This window comes from Amblyomma americanum, chromosome 1 (assembly GCF_052857255.1).
Source record: "Amblyomma americanum isolate KBUSLIRL-KWMA chromosome 1, ASM5285725v1, whole genome shotgun sequence".
NCBI classification, from domain to species: Eukaryota; Metazoa; Arthropoda; class Arachnida; order Ixodida; family Ixodidae; genus Amblyomma; species Amblyomma americanum.
In genome coordinates, this window is record NC_135497.1 from 540,936,808 (window position 1) to 540,957,355 (window position 20,548).

General features: G+C 44.4%; 1 protein-coding gene and 1 long non-coding RNA gene across 3 annotated transcripts in view; one reads left to right on the forward strand and one right to left on the reverse strand.

The window, feature by feature from the left end:
* The window catches only part of LOC144116302 (uncharacterized), a 503,566-nt gene that overhangs the window by 192,862 nt on the left and 290,156 nt on the right, over positions 1-20,548 (reverse strand). The window lies entirely within an intron of this gene.
* On the forward strand, positions 1,031-15,886 carry LOC144116301 (uncharacterized). Of its 2 annotated transcripts, none has more exons than XM_077651039.1 (8): positions 1,031-1,125; positions 1,466-1,680; positions 6,064-6,138; positions 6,218-6,346; positions 10,277-10,402; positions 12,889-13,118; positions 14,845-15,004; positions 15,492-15,886. In XM_077651039.1, the coding sequence occupies exons 2-8, from the start codon at positions 1,467-1,469 to the stop codon at positions 15,869-15,871; spliced, it is 1,314 nt and encodes a 437-aa protein (XP_077507165.1). In that variant the 5' UTR covers positions 1,031-1,125; position 1,466; the 3' UTR covers positions 15,872-15,886. The 2 variants fall into 2 exon arrangements, with proteins under 2 accessions (XP_077507165.1, XP_077507166.1); XM_077651040.1 differs by lacking the exon at positions 1,031-1,125 and adding an exon at positions 2,352-2,443 and having other exon boundaries at positions 1,570-1,680.

The following is a 20,548-nucleotide window of genomic DNA, read 5'->3' on the forward strand; positions in this document are numbered from 1 at the left end:
CTACATTCTATTTCGCAGGTAGGTTTTATAGTGAACGAGACCTGGCTGAACATTTGTTCGGTGGCTGCGTTTGATGACGGTAGGGACAACAAAGATAATGCCAGCTCAGACATCAATGGGAACACATATATGCTAGGGCTCGACGAAAGTTCGTCTCCATGGTCAGGCATGATACTGATGAATTTGAAGGTCACTGACCATGTATGGGCCAAACTTTTCCCCTTCGAATCAGGTCACGATGCCTGAGATCCCTCTCTAGACTACTTCCGTCTATTGTGCTATATCTTGTCTAGCCGCAACCTCTGTACTAGAGTTTGTCTTGGAATTTATTGTAGTGTATTTATTTTATTGTGTTTAGTGAAAATGTCGTGAGCTGTACCTATATCCATTGCTGAATGCATATCATTACTGAGTGAGTTTATTGTGCGATGTTTTTTGCGTGTTGTTATTTTCCCGATACTGCTATGCTTTGAGAAAAAAATAAAACACGACGTTTATGATAAACACCACATTTGCTTAATCATGAACTCGCTTGCAGGCAAGCCTTGCGCTACTTCTAATAGTATTATGTAGATATACTTGCGAAAAATAGATTAATATGGCTAAGGAGTTTTCCATGCAAAAACAAAGTTTTTTGGCTTTATTTGGAGCCCCGCCGCGGTGACTCAGTGGTTAGGGCGCTCGACTACTGATCCGGAGTTCCCGGGTTCGAACCCGACCGCGGCGGCTGCGTTTTTATGGAGGAAAAACGCCAAGGCGCCCGTGTGCTGTGCGATGTCAGTGCACGTTAAAGATCCCCAGGTGGTCGAAATTATTCCGGAGCCCTCCACTACGGACCTATTCGTTCCTATCTTCTTTCACTCCCTCCTTTATCCCTTCCCTTACGGCGCGGTTCAGGTGTCCAACGATATATGAGACAGATACTGCGCCATTTCCATTCCACCAAAAACCAAGTATTGGCTTTATTTGGGCTACTACGGAGGCCAGCTTGGCTACCTGTGCTTGGAGCTATCTGGCAACCCTTGCTGCCCGTCCGACCGCTCCGACGGATGCCATCTCTCTCTTTGTTCGGTCGTCGCTGCGTATACATCGTGTTTTCCCGTGATCTTCAAGCCCGCCACTTGCGTAAGTATTTACGCTTTTTTGTTAGTAGCTTCTTTTGTTTCCTCATGAGCCTACTGTCATGAGTAGCAATAAGGGGAGAGGCGTCATTTGTTGCCCTGTTCTGTAATTGTACTATTTTATAGTCATGTGGGAGGCTAGCTTGCCACATGGGTTCGGACCGACATGTGCACCTTCAATTGCATGCCTTTTTCATGCACTTATTTTCTTAACGCTGCGTTGTATTGCTTCTGAGATGTGTCGCGAGACCTTCGTGCGAGAGGAACATGAGAATAGGGCGAGCGAGCTTGTGAAAAATCAGTTTACGCACTAATCTTTGTTTGCATCGCTTTACTCCTTGCAGCATGCCACCAAAACCGTTTGCGGTCGTGAAGTTCCCGATGGAGGACGACAGCTTGGCTGTCGTCCCTGTCGGGTGGCTCTCCCACGACTGGCAGCATTGCCACTGGCCGAAAAGGCGAGCCGCGGAGGTAATCCGCCTCGCTCGAGAGGAGGCGGACCCATCCGCCCCAGGGTGCGAGTGGTTCCGCTGCCCAGTCGCTGTCGTCACAACATGCAGTAAGTGGTTTTATTGCCGGGATAACGCTATGTGTGCAATTGTGAATTGTGGTGTCTAGCATCCCGAAGCGACGCATGGGCTGTGACGGGCGCTGTATTGGAGGGTCCCGGATTTTTTAACCGGCTTTAACGTGCGCCAACACTTCACAGCACACGGGCGCCTTTTGCTAGCCTGTCAAGTGACTAATCTTTTCAAAACTCGGAGGCTAATGAATGATGCACACATGCATTTGTGAGCTGATGTCATTGCTTCATCTGCATCAAAAGCGATTGCCAGTCCAAATTCGCATGTGATCTCAAACACTGCAATGCCTTGTTTTATAATGATATCCAGTTTTCCAGGTCACTGGACTCTACAGGTTTGAAAACATTTAGGACTGTCTGTGCTTTGTTCTTGTCCAAGTTTATCGCTCGTGATTGAAAAGATATCTCTATCACATGGGCATTTCAATGACTTTCAAACCAATTGTCTACGACTCAGGAGATGAACACTAGTTGCTGCACAGTTAGCTGCAGCAGCAATTGAGTCAATATATGGCTTGCTCGTGACGTGACTTCTGCTCCTATCAAGCGCTGGCGGCCATGCCGCCAAACCACTCGATCCCAGACCGTCCGCCTTGCGTGGCCTGACTGCTCCTTAGATGCTTTGGATTATTTCCTTATCCTTTCAGGCGTGATGCTGCCTCCACAGGGGAATTGGCTATTCAATGCAGGCTATTACTTTGAACTTGCTGGATCGGTGCATGTGCGCTGCACAAAAAAGGTGGAAATGTGCGACAATATGCATGCATACATAGTGTGGCCGGGTTACGATGCAATGATAGATGACGATGTGGTCTGAAGTGACCCACAGGGATCGTGAACTATCTAGTTTACTCTTCCAGCTTTGTGACATTAGAAAGAATGGAAACCTCAAATCATTGGAGGTACAAAAATATTTCACGAGCTGCTGGTCGAGGATCCTGTCTGCAACGAGTCTACGATACCTAAAGCTCGGCCTCAGCATGCTGTCCTTTCTGCCGTTGTTGCTGGCTGTGGCCGTGGTGATGAACCACTTTGCCTAGTGCTGTAGCCAAGGTATGTGCAGTGACGCAGGGCCCAGTCTGTGTTTGGGTTGTCAAACAAGTCAGATGGCCTCACTCGAAACAAAAACATTCACTTCTTCAGGGTGTAGTCCTTGCTCACCATAGCTTTGCAGACATTAAGTTCACGACCCAAACCTCTTATCTGTCACAAAGTGCACTCTGTACTCTTGTAAATTGAGACTCTTGGGGTCCAAATTGTCTTGCTTAGTCCGAGCCAGCCACAACCTGCAGCTCTTTGTGCTCTGGGATCTTGGAGTTCTTGTGCTAAGTTCATGTTAGTCTGCTTCTTCTTGTGCCTGTACCTGTCGCTATGATTGGAGCCACTGTGGATAATGCACAAAACCATAGTGAAGCTGCGGATGGACGGGAATCAACTCTGTGTGAGCAAACAGAGGCAGCGGTAAGCTAGAGGCAGTCTGGCAGTGGTTCAGCACAGCATGGCCGCCTGGCAACCGATGGGCACTGAATGCGACATGCGGGCCATGTATAATGTATTGAGACAGTGAAGCAGCGCGAAACTTGGTGGTGATTTCGAAGGCCTTCAAGAGCGGCAGTGTGCGCTCTTGAATTTGGAAATCAGAGCCTTATAATTGGAGAATAATTGCTGATGTTAAAAAATATTCAGTTGAACCTTGCTGTAACGAAGAAAACCCCAAAATGTCTGTTTTAGCCGTTCCATTTTTATGGCAGTCATCGACCTTTGTTGCAAATGGATTTCATGCTAACAAGCTTATCTACTACAATGTTTTGCTAATGTGCATGAAATTTGACTCCACATTGCAGTGGCACTGTGAACTAGTCGAAGAAAGATAGGTGTACAGAATCGGGTGGTTTGCTTTGTCACTTGAAGGCTCCACTGGTACTTTCTTGCATCCCTTTTGCTGTGACAATATATATTTGTAACGCTGTTCCACGAATTGCTTGAAAGTAATGAGATAGAAGAGCTGCTGATATCATTATGAAATTTTTCTGCTGCCAGCAAGCAGCACAGAGAAATCATACAAACAGGAGGATGTCTCTCTGCATTGCAACATTTGCTGCACCATGACAGCGCAGTTATCAGGAACCCAGTCTATATAATAATGTTCAATTATCGAGTGATTTCTTCTGTAGGGTTATATGCTAAACTGACGGGACCAAAATATGCTTCACTTCTAATTAACTGGAAATTCCAATTAAGCGGCTTAAAAATATCGGGAGTCAACTGTATAAATTATTTAGCGGTTTTAGGCGAATAATACGCAGTGATCTGTGTATACACTGATGTCTACCGCATCATTTGAAAGTGCGCACCAACAAGCTGTGGTGTCAGTCGATGCATGCGCATGTACCTGTTAGTTTTAAGTAAGCAAAAGCATTGGGCGCACAAGACAGGGGCAGCTTTGAAACCAAAATTACTGCACGTGGTTGGTGATCAGTCATTAAAAGCCTTACAAAAAATTAACACAGATTTTGTCTTTTATACACAGATAGCTTAGTGTGTCACCAGTGTGCGTTGCGGGAGCTTTCAACACACACAAGTGCCTGCCTCATGCCCTAATTTAAGTAGATCAACTGAATATGTCAGCCTTGCCAACGCTTGCCTGTTTCTTGCAGAGCCCACATGAGAACGGCTAGCTGTCTTCCCACAGGCCTAATCGCCTGCATGTAGTCATAATGACCAGGCAGTGGAAAGCTTCTGTGAAATGTAGAATTGGCAATGGGGAAAGTAAAAATGCAGTATTCTGTACTAATGGGAGGCTTCAGTGCCAATGTTGGCAAAAAGCAGGCTGGAGACCAGGCAGTAGATGAATATGGCATTGGCACTAGGAATAGCAGAAGGTAGGTATTGAGTTCGCTGAACGCAATAACTTGAGAATCATGAATACTTTCTTAAGAAAACGGAAGAGCCGAAAGTGGACATCGAAAAGCCCTAACGAGGAGACTAAAAATAAAATTGACTTCAAACTGTGTTCTAACCCTGGCATTGTGCAGCATGTGGAAGTAATCAGAAAGGTGTGATGCAGTGACCACAGATTGGTAAGGTCTCAAATTAGTCTGGACTTGAAGAGGGAACGGAAAAGACTAGTAAAGAAGTCCATCAACAAATTAGCGGTAAGAGGGGAGGTAGAATAATTCAGGATTTCGCTACAGAACACATATTCAGCTTTAACCGAGGAAGACAACCTTAGTGTAGACGCAGTGAACAATAAAATTTCAGAGATATTACCGAGTGCAGTGAAGAAGTAGTTCAGGGGGAGGAGTGCAGGGAAGAAGTTCTTTACCAGTAAACTATCCAAGCAGATGAAAGATTTGATTAAGACATGAGAAAGTGTGAAAGCCTCCAACCCAACAGACAAGATAGAACTGGCAGAGCTATCAAAGCTGATCAACAGGCGTAAAGTATACGACATAAGGAAGTATAATATGGAGAAAATCGAGCATTCTTAAAGAACTGTGGCAGCCTGGAAGCAGTGACAAGAAGATTAGGCGTAGGCAGAGATCAGATATATAGGCGCTTAGGGACAATTAAGGGGGCAATGTCATTACTAATATGGACAAGTTTGTCAAAGTAGCAGAGCAGTTCTATACTGACCTATACATTATTCAGAGTAGTGAGGACAATGAGATTGGCAGTAGAGAAGAGCAATCAAACGTTCTGCCAGTAACGAATACCGAGGTTAAGAAACCTTTAGAAGCTATGAAAAAGGGGAAATCAGCTGCGTAGGACGCGGTAACTACAGATTTGTTGAAGGATGGTGGGGCTATTATGCTAGAAAAACTGGCCACCCTGTATAAGCAGTGCCTCTTGGCATCGACGGTACCGCAGTGAAACTGCCCACATTCAGGGCCACTGCACAGAATGCCTCCACGACAAAGTAGTCCGTTGTTAAAAGTTCTTTCAGCGCAAGCTAGAAGCTAATCACAGGAAAAACTTATAAGGTCTGTATTCTAGAATTTTGGTGCCTGGCTGGTTTCATAATTCAATATAGTTGCATTATCGTTTACCACCTTCCAGCCTAGCAGGAAATAAACCACATATGCAGCAAAGGCCACTGATGCTACCACAGAGGCTGTGTGCTTGGCCACCAAGGTCACATGATAATCTACATCCCTTCCCTACATTTCCTTTCATAGCCCACAGGCTGCTTCAAGATGCCTACTGTAAAGTGTTTGTGTTTGCAATAGCCAGGAATTATTGCATTAAAAGTAATATCCAGGAATTGTTGCATTAAATGTTTGCCTTATTTTCATGTGAAGCAGCAATTTTAGTGTGGACTTCACTTGAGTTGGGTGTTTGATCTCTAACCTTTTGCAGGATCATACAAGAATGCAGAGAAAAAGGCCAAGAAATATGAGATGAGCTCTGCAGTGGAAAGCTCTGCAATTTCTGGTAAGTGGAAAATCCTAAATTTTTAAACATTAGTAAAATTAATGCATATTCAAAATATGCACGCATTTTTCTGTTTTAGGCAATGAAGGTCCGGATGGGCCTGACGTCCGGCTGCCATCGCCACCACCCCGGCTGCCATCGCCACCACCCCGGCTCCCGTCGCCACCACCCCAGCTGCCATCGCCACCCCGGCTGATATCACCACCCTGTAAGCCTTTATCTGTGTTTAGCCTTTAGATTTGCATTGTTTCAGTTATGGCTTAGTGAATTTATGGTAATATCACATAGGAGAAAGGGGGGACACCCACCCTCTAGCCGTGCCTGCTTTTTATTGATCGCAAAAAATGCATATGGGTGACTCATGAATTTGAGCTCAATTAAGACCCTGTTGCAAAACTGCATTAAGTCTGCTTTCCTGCATAGCAAAAACCCCTTTACCACAGAGTCCATGCGAGTCCTTGAAAACCTTTCAAGAGGGAGAAGTTATTTTCAAGGGCTGAAGAACAATTTGAGGTGAAGGCAACGGAACAGATTCTTTCAGTTGTCAACACGTGTGCCCTATCCTTAGACGATGTCATGGCCAGTTGATACAGTGTTAGGTGGTAGCTTTAGAGATCACTTCTTGGTTTTTATCGTTGTTACAATGTTCTTTTTGGTGCCTTTAAAATCACCAGTCACACCTGTGTAGGCATGCGCTGTACCCTCAGAAGACTGAAGCATGCGCTGATTGATGTCAGACGCTCTTTCTGAGAAAAATGTACCCGGGCGTTGTTTACGGCGTCCCGTGTTCCGAATGTGACAGTGTCTACATTGGCGAGACTGGCAATTTTAAAAGGCACCTAAAAAAACATTGCAACGATAGGTTTGCCGAGAAGAGCAATTGTAGTGAGGTACTGTAAAAATTGAGTCATGAAGTTTAGCATTTCATTGTTTTCAAGCAAAGGATGGAAGGTAGAATATAGTTTTTGTACTGAAAATTTAAAAGTGCACAGAAGACAGGGACAAGAGGACTGGATGGGACAAACGCTGCTCACAACTGGGTTTATGAGAAACATTTTTCATTAACAGCCCACCTGTGAAGTCATAGTCAGCATTGACTTGCACAATGTAACTGCCAAAGGCAGGAGAGAATTTTAAAATTGTAATTCATCAGAATGTAATCAAAGGATGGTGCTACGTGTGTACAATGCTTGCTGACACCAAAGCATGTACTATAGTAACCATATGCGACTTGCCCATGAACAGCAGCTCTTTTTGAAGCATGGTCACAGAGCCTTTCGCTCATACACTCGACACACAAATTGCCGCAATGGCTTTGTGGTTAAGGTGCTTGGCTGCTGACGCGAAAGGTGCCGGCTCAATCCCGACTGCAGTGGTCTCACTTCAGTGGAGGTGGAATGCTAGATGCTCGCCCGTGTACTGTGCAATGTCTGTGCACGTTAAAGAACACCAGGTGGCTGAAACTATCGGAGCTCTCTACTGAGTTGCTCCAGCTAAGGTGGTTTGGGACATTAAGCCTCGTAAGTCATGACTAAGAGACAATTTCGGTATCTCCCTTTCAGTTGGTTTTTTTGCCATATCCCACGATTGCAGTCCTGTGCACTTCAGGGAAGCATCCGTGGCATTCCCCACAATGAAGTGGCAGATTCAATCCACCGCCTGTTCCAAAGGGCGTGGGCGCTCTCTGAGGCGGTCGTTAATACACCAGCCAATTTGGCTGATGTACACTGCCACACCTGTGTGGTATTCGATAGATGACACCAGTGCAGCAAAGAACATGCACGTTTTGGTGCTTCTTCCGGCAGTCAGTATGGCGATCCGGCCTTTCCTCTACAAGTCTTGCATAGCTGCGACAGCTTACATGGCGTACAAAAATCCCAGCTGTATGCCATACTTAGAGGCGATTTTCTTCGGGCTATGAAAGCTTTGTGCTGTAGGGCGTAACCTAATACCATTTGTTCTTGGAACCTCATATATTTTGATCTCGAAAAGTATGAGGTTATGCCCTAACTGCACAGTCTCATAAGCTGAGGATACTTGCTTCTCAGTATGGCATACGGCTGGTGTTTTCTGTGCCACGTAAGCTGTTACAGTTATGAAGACTTATAGAGGAAAAGCCATATTATCGTACTAGCTGCCAGAAGAAGCACCAAAACATGTACGTTCTTGCTGCGCTGGTGTAGCCTATAGGACACCACTCAACTATGGCAAAGTGTGCATCAGTAAAACTGGCCGGTGTATTAAGAATATAGATACCTTCCTTTTGGGTAGTGTTTTCATCTCTTTAAAATATTGTGTAAGGCATTGTTACACATGGATTACCGTGTGGTATTTTCCTCTGGCTGCTATATAATTTACAATCCATTTTCTTGTGCTGTTTTGGCTTCAGTTTAAGCAGCTAAACAATGACCGCGACGTCAACATGTGGTTACAGGTCACGTGAGGCATGAAAAAATGGCAGTATAATCGCTACTCCTACATTTGTTATCATTCAGGTTCTTTGGGTGAAAGTGCATATTTCGCTTCTTTCCTTGTGATGCATCAGTAATCACGGTTTCCTTTTCTCAAAGGTCCCATGTCTGCCCCACTCCCCAGTTTTGCAGTCCTGCAAAACCATATATATACAATTTTTTCTGTTATCTTTGCGTTGCTGTCATGCATTGTTGCAAGTGTTTGGTTTGGACGCGTTTCTGAACATCACTGCGCGTATGACTACGTATTACTCCCCCGATAACAGAGCAGCAAGCTTCCACACAACCGACCGAAAGGCACTTCTAGCATTACTTTTTTTCAAACTGAGCACAGAGAGGAGGTGAAGCCTTAGAGAAAGGCGCATGCCGTGATCACCGACGCACCACAAGGAAAGAAGTGAAGTGTGTGCTTCCGGCAGAGCAGGCGGATTGGTGCATCACCCGTTCGCAGCAGTCTCACAGAAGCAAGGACTCCTTGGGTACTTTTATTTCTTTGGGCTTAACTTACAGCTGTGTTGTGTCGACTGCAAGGATATTTTAAAGGAAATCCAAGGGCCAAAGTAAAAACAAAAATGAAGTTTTCCAGAATACTCTTTTGGAACAGACAGCGGATCAAAACTTCATTGTGGTAACTGTCTTGAATGCTTTCCTGAACTGCACAGGATTGTAATCGTGGGACGAGGCAAAAAAATGAACTTGAGAAGGAGGTACTGGAAGCATCTCTTTTGGGTGATAAGTGCGTGAGCGAAAGGTCTGTGACCGTGCTTCAGAAATTGTCCACGTGCAAGTAAAATATGGTAACTATATAGTACGTGTTTTGGTGTCATCATACGTTCTACACACGTGGCACCATCCTTTGATTGTATGCTGGTGAGTTGATAATTTTCTTGTTCTGCATTTGGCGATTACCTTATGCAAGTCGATGCTGGCTACAGCTGCGCTGGTGGGCTGCTATCAGAAATGTCTGAATAAACTGCTATGAGTAGCGCTTGTCCTCTCCGGTTCTACTATAGTAGTTCTACGACTATAGTAGACCATAGTCCGGTTCCGGACTATAATCTAGTCATTGAATGTGTGTGTAGATGGTGCCTTCTGGAGTGGACTATTTTATACTGTGAGTGAGTGCGTACATGGATGGTGACTGCGGGAGTGGAATATGTACTATTATAAGTGACTGTGTGCATAGTGGGGAAGATCCGACAGGTTTTAGGTCGTTAACATAAGTGACGCTACGGTGGATCAATTGCCAGCAGAATAAGCAAGGCTAATCCCACCTGTAGCATACAACTCAACTCTGCGGTTCTCTCATTCAAGTTGTTCTTGTGCTTTCAAATATGCAGCATGATACCAGCTGGGGCAGCATACAGCTTCGTTAAGGCTTTTTGTGTTTTTGAGGGTCCGCCAGAATAAAGGAGCAGTTTAAATTACTAAATCTGGTAGAATGAGATGACACCCTGAACAAGCATGGTCTTAATGAATGGGAGCTCATAAATGCTTAATGCTAATTCTGTACGAGGCAGTTACGGTGTATATATATGTATCCTTTCAGCAGAAGTGCTGATGTAGCATTTTGGCATTATCCGTGTAGCATTACCTGTGTTATACTGAGTAATTTTTCCGTTCTTCCTGCATCAACACTAATGCTTCATGTTCGTGTCCAACTTCAGCCCTGCTTAGCAGCCACTCAATGGAGGCGGCCACACCAGCTGGTGCAAATTGCACTGCGGGCTGCCCGGCTAGTTCGGCCTCCACTGCAGGTGACCTTGAGGATGTGGAGGAAGCGACTAGCGATCGTAAGGCTTTTCGCTTTCTTTACTTGTATATGAAGAGCCTGAAAAGACGAGAATGCAGTGGGAGGATAGATGAGAATCTATTTTTTTGAAGTATGAGCCTAAACAGGCCTTGGTAGAAGTTCTGTTTTGCCTTAAAGGAGACCTAGTTGGTGGATATTTCAAAACGTGTGCTTTGAAAATGACCACTGTTTGTATAAATATGCCTGCTGCAAGTAATTCTTAATAGAAGTACTGAACCTAAGCGGTGATAAATTTGCTACTTGACACTTCCACAGCTCTATCTCATTCCTACTAACTAGTTGCAGTGTGTTTTCCCGGCGAGTAGCAGTTTGTTTCCTTTAATTTCTTTTTTGGTTCTGGATTGTGGTTTTGGTTCTGTTATTGTTGTTTCCCTTGGCCTATGTCACTAGAAAGCCACAACCTTTTAAAGACGGACCAATAGAAATAAAACAAACATTACAGATTGTGGCTCAGGACTGCAAAGTGGTCACTGTACTCTATACAGTTTCTCTAGTTTTTGTGCATATATTTTTTATGTGCCCAGCCTGCTGTGCTTTCTCACTACCACTGGCAGCTGTTGTCACAATGGAAGAATACACTTATGGCTATTTCCATCCTTGCCATGATGTGACTGCAATCAAAATGGCAACCAAGCTGAATAGAAAACTGGTGGTACATAGAAGGAACAGTATTCAGAGCAGCTATTTTTAACTAAGGCATTGTCAGTGCATGGTGCATTTGTGATATATAGATCTGCAAGGGATAGAGCAGTTGTACAGAACAAATACCTTTGTGTTTAGCTGTGCCTTGTGGTGGAATCAATGGCAATTTAGTAGCTTAATGCAGAGCATGTTGACGCCCAGTGTTGGTTTACATTACCATCATCGATGCTGCAGTCCCACAGGGTGTTAATTGTTCTGACGTCCAGTGAAATCTTCCACAGCAGTTCATCATCCTGCAGAATCTCGCACTTCACAAACAACCTCACCATGACATCGTGTAGAACAGCCACAAATATGTTCCCTCGAGGCATCCACCACATTTGCATTACCCGTCCTGATATGTCAAACTTGCGGCCAGGTGCGCAGTTGTTCTGTGAAGGATGACAGCCATCTTGAACATATTCGTGAAGAAGCACCGAATGCTTATGGGGCATTCACTCTTGGACACTCGGCGGAGAGAGCAAGCGAAATCCTCTGCCACCGAAAAAGCTGCATCGTTCACACTTCCCAACCACCTCGTCTGCGCTCATCCTCTGTGTGTCGTCTGCTCAAGGCGTACACAGATATGGCAAGAGGTTAATCCATGCTGTCTACGTACGATAACTGTATGCACGCTTACTTACGCTAAATGCAGCTATTTTGCCAGACGTTACGCCATTTCTAGCATTGTCGCTTTTAAATACATAAGATTAGCCTAGTGGCGCCATCTGGTGGTTACTCTCAAGCCTTTTTTAAAAAAGGAAAGGATCGTCACCTAAAATAAAAAAAGAACACATTTATCACTCACACTTTTTTTATGGGTGAGATGAGAATAAGCGAAAGAGCGCTGGCGCTTTTATGGGCATTGAACACGCTCAAACAGGCAGTAACAGCGACGAATTCAGTCCCAAACGAGGCGTCCCGCACCGAAGGGCGTCGCCATGTTTGTTGCCGAACTTCGTACTCTCCTTCCTATTGGCTGACGGGATTCGGCGGATTTTTTTCCGGTGGCAGAATTCGGTCCTGGACCGATCAGGCTTACCGCTTGGTATTTCGGCGCAATCTCTGCCGCGGCAGCGCATTCCGCTCGTTCTCTCTGCCGAATGTCCAAGTGTGAACGCGCCATTACTTGGCCCTGAGCACAATTGATGAAGCACCGCATTACAAACTGGTAAAATATGTAGCCAGGAGACATTACATGCATCAAACAGCCACAGAGAAACTGTGTGCGTGGCATCAGCTCTTTTGTCAGCTGCAGAAGAACCAACAACAGAGTGAGCTGGTGCATCAGTGAAGAACCAAAAACAGCGCTCGCCCATCTTCTAGTCTGTCTTTATGGCGCTGTTTTTAGGTTTTCATCAGGTACCGGCACTCCCTGCAAGCGTTGCTGTTCTGAGTGGCAGTTCCACTGCAATTGGAACAGTGCCCCTTTCATCAACTATCAACACTCCCAAGAGTGCTGAGCATACAGCTAAAAGTAGAAAGGAAAACGAAAAATCGTTCTTAAGAACCATACAGAAAATTCTGGGCAGAGCTGTGGAGCAAACATAAAATTTCATTTACCGCATCATCCCTGATACTAGTTTGTCTCCCCTTTATTTATGGTGCCATGCTCTGATTTTCGATTGCAAGCCAACACCCGCATTTCAGATTTTCAAATTTGAAAACAATAGGTCGACTTGCAAGCGTGTAAATGCAGTATATTGCTCATATTGCGTCCTTGAGGTGTAAATACATACATCTGCTGTGAAAGCCTGCCCTCACTGGAAACCTTGCTCGTTTCAGCGACAATGCTCAAGGTGCTGCGGCTGCTGCTAGAAATACGGCAGCAGCAGCGGGAAATCCTGCAGAGGCTGAGCCGGCTGGAGCAAGCTCGGCAAGAGCCGAGGACACGGTCGCCGTCTCCTCCCGTGAGCTCCCTCCCGCCACTGTGCCCTCAGCTGCCAGCCTTCAGTATTGAAGATTTTGAGGCGGCAGAAGCTGCTGTCAGAGATGACAGAGTAGCAGCTGCCCTGGTAATTTAATTTTTCATTCAATGTTTTATTACAGTAGTCTGTTGGGTGCTTAATGTATATAGTTGAGATATTTATTGAAAAATCTGAGCCCCAGAAGTAGATGCTTGCCATGCCTAAGCCATAATCATGCTGTTCTTGTATAAGTTTTCAGCTAATATAGTGGGAATGGATGAATTTTGAAAAGTCCGCACATAGTAGGGTTACTGTGACATTGTTAATAGTCTGTTTTATTACAACTGAAAATTCCGGAAACAGTCGCGCCCACTTATACCGAACATGACAGTTGCATAGATTACTTTATACTAAGTCTAATTCCTGTATTACAGTGAAAAATCCAAACTCCTGTACAGAATTAACATTTGTTTCTTTTTTATTCGAAATAAGTGCCATAGTTGTTTTTGCTTCTTCTACATTCGAAATGAATGCATTGTTTCTGTCCCTTCTAAAATAGGATTGAACGTTTCTTCAAAATAGACCCTATTTAATGCACTTTCTAAGCTCCCAAGCGCAGTCGTGTGCTCCTTATCAAGATCCTTGGCTATAAGCTGACTGCAGGCACTATGCAATTAATCCCCATTGCCGCTTTCACGGCAGCTAGTGGTAGGTCAGGCCTGTTGTCATTAGCTTCCTACTAGTTCAGTGCTTGTAGTTCACATGGCATATTCGTTTAAAAGCATCAACTATAGGGTTCATGACCTCTGCAACAAAGCACACAAGATGGTACAAAGGAAAGAAATTAACACGGACAGCACAGCTGTATCGGGGTATATAGCACAATTTCAGCTGATGGAAAAGGTGCGAAGGAAACAGGGCGAGAATTAACAAGAGTAATTAACATTTTGATTAGTAATTATATGCTGTCATTGACATATAGCACATTCTTGGCCACATGAGCAAGTTCTTCACTGATACTGATGGGGTACTAAGGCAAGGTTTACCTGCTTGGATATATGAGGGTGCAACTCTGATGATTCAGACGAAAATCTCTGTTACCTTGAAGTTTGAATTACAGAGTACTGTATCTGTGCTGCTAACAATGCTTTCAAGAGATATTTTAAGGCTGTCTTGATTTATTTAATCACAGGACTATGTTATGCTCTACTATATTATTTGTGGCACATTCCATCAAAGTATTGAGCCTCATGAAGCTAGTGTAGTGTAATGTTGTCTATTTTTTGGTATGTATTTTGTTCACAAAGTTTGGCTGAGTTAAGGTGGCACACAAATTATTTTAATTATTGGTTTGAGACGATTGACTGGGAGTGCTGTTTCGGAGCTAATTTTTTACATTATTCGTTGTTTTCCAATTAAGGAGACAGCTTTGATCAGTCTTTTGCCTGGCTATTGCTTTTTATGCCTTTCATTAATTGAAGTGCAGTACTCCACTCCAACTAGGACAGTTTCAAGAACCATAGATGCTAATTTTAGTTGCATATTTTCCCTGTAGTGATGCATAAGACATGAATCACCGTGGAGTATTCCCTTACGAGTGCTAAACAATTTAATATTGAACTTCTTGATGCTGTTACGGTGGTCAAAATGTAAGAAGTGTTTCACATGAGGTGTAAAAAAAACACTAATTGCTGCTGTGTTGTAGCAGGTATACTACGATTACTTTCGAAGTCACACCGTTGTCTTTGCTATTGCGTTCTACAAGTTAAGTGGTTATAGAATGTGATTTTTCATGTGAAATAACCGTTGGGCAACTGCAAATTTTTCCTTTCAGAAGAAGCAGCTTCTCCGCCTAGGCGGAAACAATTTAAAGGAGGTGGCGGCGAATGTCTTGGGTGCTGTGATGGGGGTGGCTGTGCAGAGACTATTCAGCCTGCGGGGGAGGAAAGGAAAACGGCCATTCGTTGGCACAAAGCTGTGCAGGGTGGCAACAGGTATACCTGATTTTGAATTGCTGTAGCTTTTAATTTAGAAATATTGAGATTCCTGCTTTTAAACATGTACAAGTTTTTCCAAGCTATTTTCTTGCTGTATCTTACTGTAATTTTTTATAACAGCTGATGAATATTCTGTTGCTGTGTTTATGTGATTAGTTTGGGGGTCTTAGTCATAAAACTCCATAAAGAAGCAGCAGATGCCCTCAATCAAACCAATCATTTCCATTTGTCATATTGTAATCCGTTGTCATGAACTTCCCTGCAATGGCCACTTTGACGTTGACTGCAGTGCCTTCATGATAGCTCATTTTTTTTGCATTTCACTACTGTACAGTACTTGTGTTGTTTGTTGGGATACCTTGCGTGTCAGTAACGTGTGGTTTTTCTGTGTCAAATCATGAACATGGATTTCCATATGCTTGCAGGAAGTGTATCGTTTTAAAAGTTGCATTTCTTGGTCTTAATGCACACTCACCTTGCACAGATGCCATCTGCGAGAGGCAGGGTGTCGACATCCTGGCAGCACAGGGTTTTATTGGCAGGTGGCTGCCCGGTGCGTGCGACCGAGGGGGCGGCCGAAAGAGGCGCTATGCCCAAGCTTTAGAGCCTCCTGAGTCTCACGCTCAAGCGCCACCTGCTAACCCCTGTGCTGGGTCAGCACCCTGCCCAGGCGCGCCCTCAGCCTCCTGCCCTGCAACCCCTCCAGGCATGGCCATCCTGTCCCCCTCAGGGGTCCACCCAAGCTCTGCCCCCCCCCCCCCCACAGCCTCCTCCTCACGCCCAGCCACCCTCCACCCAAGCTCTGCCCCTTCCCCTGCCCCCCCCCCCCACAGCCTCCTCGTCACGCCCAGCCACCCCACGTAGCACCCTTGCCACATGGGTTATTGCCCCACGGGCACATGAGAAATAAAAAAACATTTTTCTGAAATTCCTGTTTGCTTGTTTCATTTGGTAGCTGCTGGACATTAAGTAAAAAATGTGCATGAAATATTGTTTGCAAATCAAAATACATATGCAATGAAAATACTGCATGCAGTTTTGAAATTTTAATGGGAGTTCGAACCAATTGCATATATATACAGCTAGAAGTCGCACGGTATTGAAAGCCACGGACAGGACCTCTAAATGCATGCGATAATTCTGCACTGGTCTCGGAAAATAATGGAAATGCCTAGAGGTAGCCAAGATATGCCGGTATCCGAAAGGCCACTATTCGGCCATATTGGGGCCACTATTCGGCCATATTGGAGCCACTATTCGGCCATATTGGAGCCACTATTCGGCCATACTGGAGCCATATTGGGCCCTATATTGGCAGTGATGTTTGGGCCATTCTTGGCATTCAGATTGGCTGAACATCGGCCCAATCTTGGCGGGAATGTTGGGCCATGCTTGGAAAGAGTTGCGATTTGCCTAAATGCCAATGAAGGGCCGATATTCGCGCCAATTTTCGCCAATGATATGCCAACGGTGGCTCGATATTGGCGTGCTGCTTGGGTATACTCTCAACAATAGCAAAAAAATGGTAGTTTTTATCTTGTTCCTTCAAAAGTACATCTTGGAGCCGCTCTTACATGGATGTTTGCTCGCTAAGGAGATAGGTATTACGTTATCTTAGGAGCGCCTCCACATGAATGTTTCGAGGCTGAGACCACCATCACCATCTTCAGCATGAGCAAGAAAACTGCAGAGGAAAGGCTTCTCCAAAATATATCCAATTAGCCCTCTCTTTTGCCAGCTTCGCCCACGTAACGCCTGGGAACTTCCTCTCATCCGCCCACCTAACCTTCTGCCGGCCCCTGCTCCGCTTGCCTTCTCCTAGAATCTACTCTTAAGGATCAGCGGTTATCTTGCATTCGCATGACATGCCCTGCCCAAGCCCATTTATTCTTCTTGATTTCGACTAAAATGTAATTAGCCGCATTTGTTCCCTCACCCAATCTCTCCGCTTCCGGTCTCTCAACGTGACCCCTTTAATTTTTTCTTTCTATGGCTCGCTGCGCTCTCCTTAACGTAAGGTAAACCCTTTTCGTTAACCTCCAAGTTTCTTCCCCGTAGGCTCACTGGTAAGGTCGAGCTTTTGTACGCTTTTCACTTGAGGGATATTGGTAAACTGATTCATGATCTGGGAGAACCTGCCTTATGTGCTTTTATGAGATCCTAAAGGAGCTGCTAAGTGTCATTGTTTGAGTTTTCTGGCGCCAGCAGGAAATAATGTTTACAGGTGCAGCAAGTTTCGAAGCTGTAGTGCAAGGATTGCACGACCGTGACCGCGCAGCTTTTATCAGGTACCCAGCGCATATTTAAAGATGACGATCTGCATAGACAAGGGCTCCTGTAAATACGAGGCGCCGTTTAATAACAATCATCGTGCAGCACACATGGCTAATCGGCCGAATTCAAGCGAGGAGAGTTTTTGTGTAGACATGTCTATGTAATTGCATGTATTATTATAGCATGCGCATACGGTGATATACTGCTTTGTTATCCACGAAATGGAACGCGGTGATATATTGATTTAATTAGAATCCCTTGTCACTGGTAATGTTTTTCCACCTTGATTTTATCATGCCCAGACATGTACACTTTCTTGGATGTCACTTAATTTTGCGGCGACTGTGAAATATTATAAGACACTGGTATGATCTTATTCATGGCGGCGCTGGGTGCCAGGGGTCGGTGTTTTTAATTATCATGTTGCTCAAAGCATTGGAAAAAGTCACGAGAAATAAGCAAGCTTCGTGCAGCTTTGGGCATAGTAGAATGAATCTCTTTTGTAAAGGAAAAGCTGTTTGTACGCACATAAAAGCCTTCACAAATATTGCGATAGCATCTGTTATATACAAGCTGCTGGCAATGCAGGCGATGAAATTAAATATACAGACATGGGTAGAAAGCAATAAGATACTTGGAGAACTTCAGAACGGGCTCAGAAGAGGTTGGCGCTTAGATGACAGCCTGCATTTGTCTACACATTTAATAGAGACAGCTAAGCCGGAAAACAGACCTCTGTATTTAGCCTTCCTGGACATAATCGCTGCATACGACAACGCGCACACGGAACTCATGTGGAACATGCTAAAAGATGAAGGTATCGGTTATGAAATAATTGACTATGGTTTATGAAAAATTTAACGTTCCAAAGCGACTCAGCCTATGAAGGACGCAGCATTGAAGGGCTCGAAAAATTTCCACCACCTTTAGTTTTTTTACACGCGCCGACACCGCACCTTACTCGGGCCTATACAATTTCGCCTCCATCGAAATTCCACCTCCGCGGCCGGCTCCGAACCTCCCTTTTAAGGGCAGCAGATGAGCGTCATAAGCACAGAGCCACCCTGGAGGTCAAACAATTGATCTCCTACGAGAAATATATCGACATGATTAAGTTTAAATTGCAGTTGAAGAGATAGAAAGTACTAAGGTGGCAGACTGGGCATGTTGGTGATTCATAATGGAAATGTACAGCGCAAATACAGACAAGGACACAAGAAAGAATGACAGCACTCGTGTGTTCCATGTCATTCTTTCTTGTGTCCTTGTCTGTATTGGCGCTGTACATTTCCATTAAGAAAGTACTACTGTCGAGGTACACAATAGATTAAGACAAGGTTGTTCTCTATCATCTATGCTGTTCGGGTTTTTTATAATAGATTTGGGAAGAAGGCTGCAAGAAAGTAATCTTGGGTATAATCTGTCACATATATATATCAGACGGAAAAGTCGTTGAGCAACGGCACCTCGGTTTAATGCGTGCGGGTGATATTGTAATCTTAGAAGGCGGTCAGGAAGATGTGCAAACGCTCGTTTTTCGTGGATACGACGGAGACGCCCTAGGCTCGGATTTTAAGTCAGATGTGCTGATTTACAACAAAACACCTGATCACGTGCTTAAGGTACAAAGCCATGAAATCCTCATGGTGGCTGAATACAAATTTCTTGGGGTATGGGCAAACGATGGACAGATATACACGAAAATACGAACAGTCTATTACGGCGCAAGGGCGAAGACATGCCGGGTGAATGAAACATAGGGCATTATAGGGGCAGAACAAAAGTGAAATACTGAGAGGTATTTCGAAATATATAATAGTGCCGGCTTTTTCTTTCGTGAACGCGGTTTTGTTCTTAAGGGCAGATGTTGAGCCGTGATTAGAAGTAAATAAGAGAGCTCTTGCAAGATTAGCTCTTGGTTCCCACGACAAAACCAAAAACTAGGCAGTACAGTGAATTGTGGCCTGGGCATATTTCGATGCGCGGGAAGCTCAGAGTAAAATATAATTTTGAAAGGGCTTGATGAAATGCGACCATAATAGATGTGCAGCTACGATTTTTAAATAGTTATACAGAAAGAGCGTCGTCTCTAAATAGCGGAAAAGAATTAGGAAGCTATCCAGTAAACAGGCAGGACACAAGGACGGAGAAATAAAGAGCATTAAACGACAAGTAACACCTGCCGAAGTTAAAAAAATGGAATAGCTGAGTAGAAAAAGAGTGTGTGAGCTCTATCGAAATTGAAAACGGCAGAGCAGGAAGGAATGGTTCTATGATAACTCTAGAGGCAGTGCCCTGCTATTTGAAGCAGGGGGCCTTAAACGCGCGAACGACGTGGAGAACCCGTGTTCGAACCCGGGTACTCCTGCTACTGATACAGAGTACCAGGGTTTTTTTCCTTTATTTTTTTCTCAGACAGCGCCTAAGAGGAGGCCAAGGCTTAAGGCTAAGAGCCTGACGAGGCCTTGGCCGCTTGTACGTGCGGTTGCATCGATGAACAAATCCCGCAGAATCACTTGGGTCAGCACAACGATTGCGATACGAAAAATTCAAGTTTTCAAAAGGCTGAAAAAAAAATGTAACACCCTGTACATCATTCCGAAACAATTCAATCACGCAGTACAAAACAAGACTTCTGGTTACGCTCGCAAGTCAGCACAAAAAGCGAAGGCAACATTATGCATCATATGCGAAACCCGCAATAAAACGTCAGAACCATATACACCACGAAAGGAAAAAAGCATAATCTCAAAATAATGTGGTTTTGGAACAATGTAAAACGCAATACATGTAGAGTGGCAATACAGGTTTCATATACACATCCTGAAGAAATACAGAATATGATTATTCAACCGTTAAAGCAAGTCATTGAGCCGTGTATGAAATTCCAGAGTGAACCTAGATTCTTCTACATTAACTTTTAAAAATAGCAAAGTATTTGTTGAATTTGACGTCTATTTCAGAGCGGTTCAACAGTTTAGAGGACTGAAAAGTTATCTTAGGAGAGCGGGAAGTTGGGCTAGTTGGTTGAAATGCATACTGAAGAAGTTGGCGCGGAAAAACGAGGACAAGCGAGACAAACAAAGACGAGCGCTACTCACAACTGAAGGTTTTTTCCAGACAATGCTCGAATAAATAGTGAAACCAACAAGAACAAAAGAAACAAACGTCATGAACACCACAAGTTACCTGGTGAATCCCAATGATTTGGTTAGGAACAGATACTCCCTATCAGAGAAGCGGACGGAAGTCGGACTAATGCACTTA

Coding starts and splice junctions, on each gene's coding strand:
- LOC144116301 (XM_077651039.1), top strand. CDS start 1,467: ATGCCACCAAAACCGTTTGCGGTCGTGAAGTTCCCGATGGAGGACGAC. Junction 10,403..12,888: donor GGAGGAAGCGACTAGCGATC/GTAAGGCTTTTC, acceptor TGCTCGTTTCAG/CGACAATGCTCAAGGTGCTG. Junction 13,119..14,844: donor ACAGAGTAGCAGCTGCCCTG/GTAATTTAATTT, acceptor TTTTCCTTTCAG/AAGAAGCAGCTTCTCCGCCT.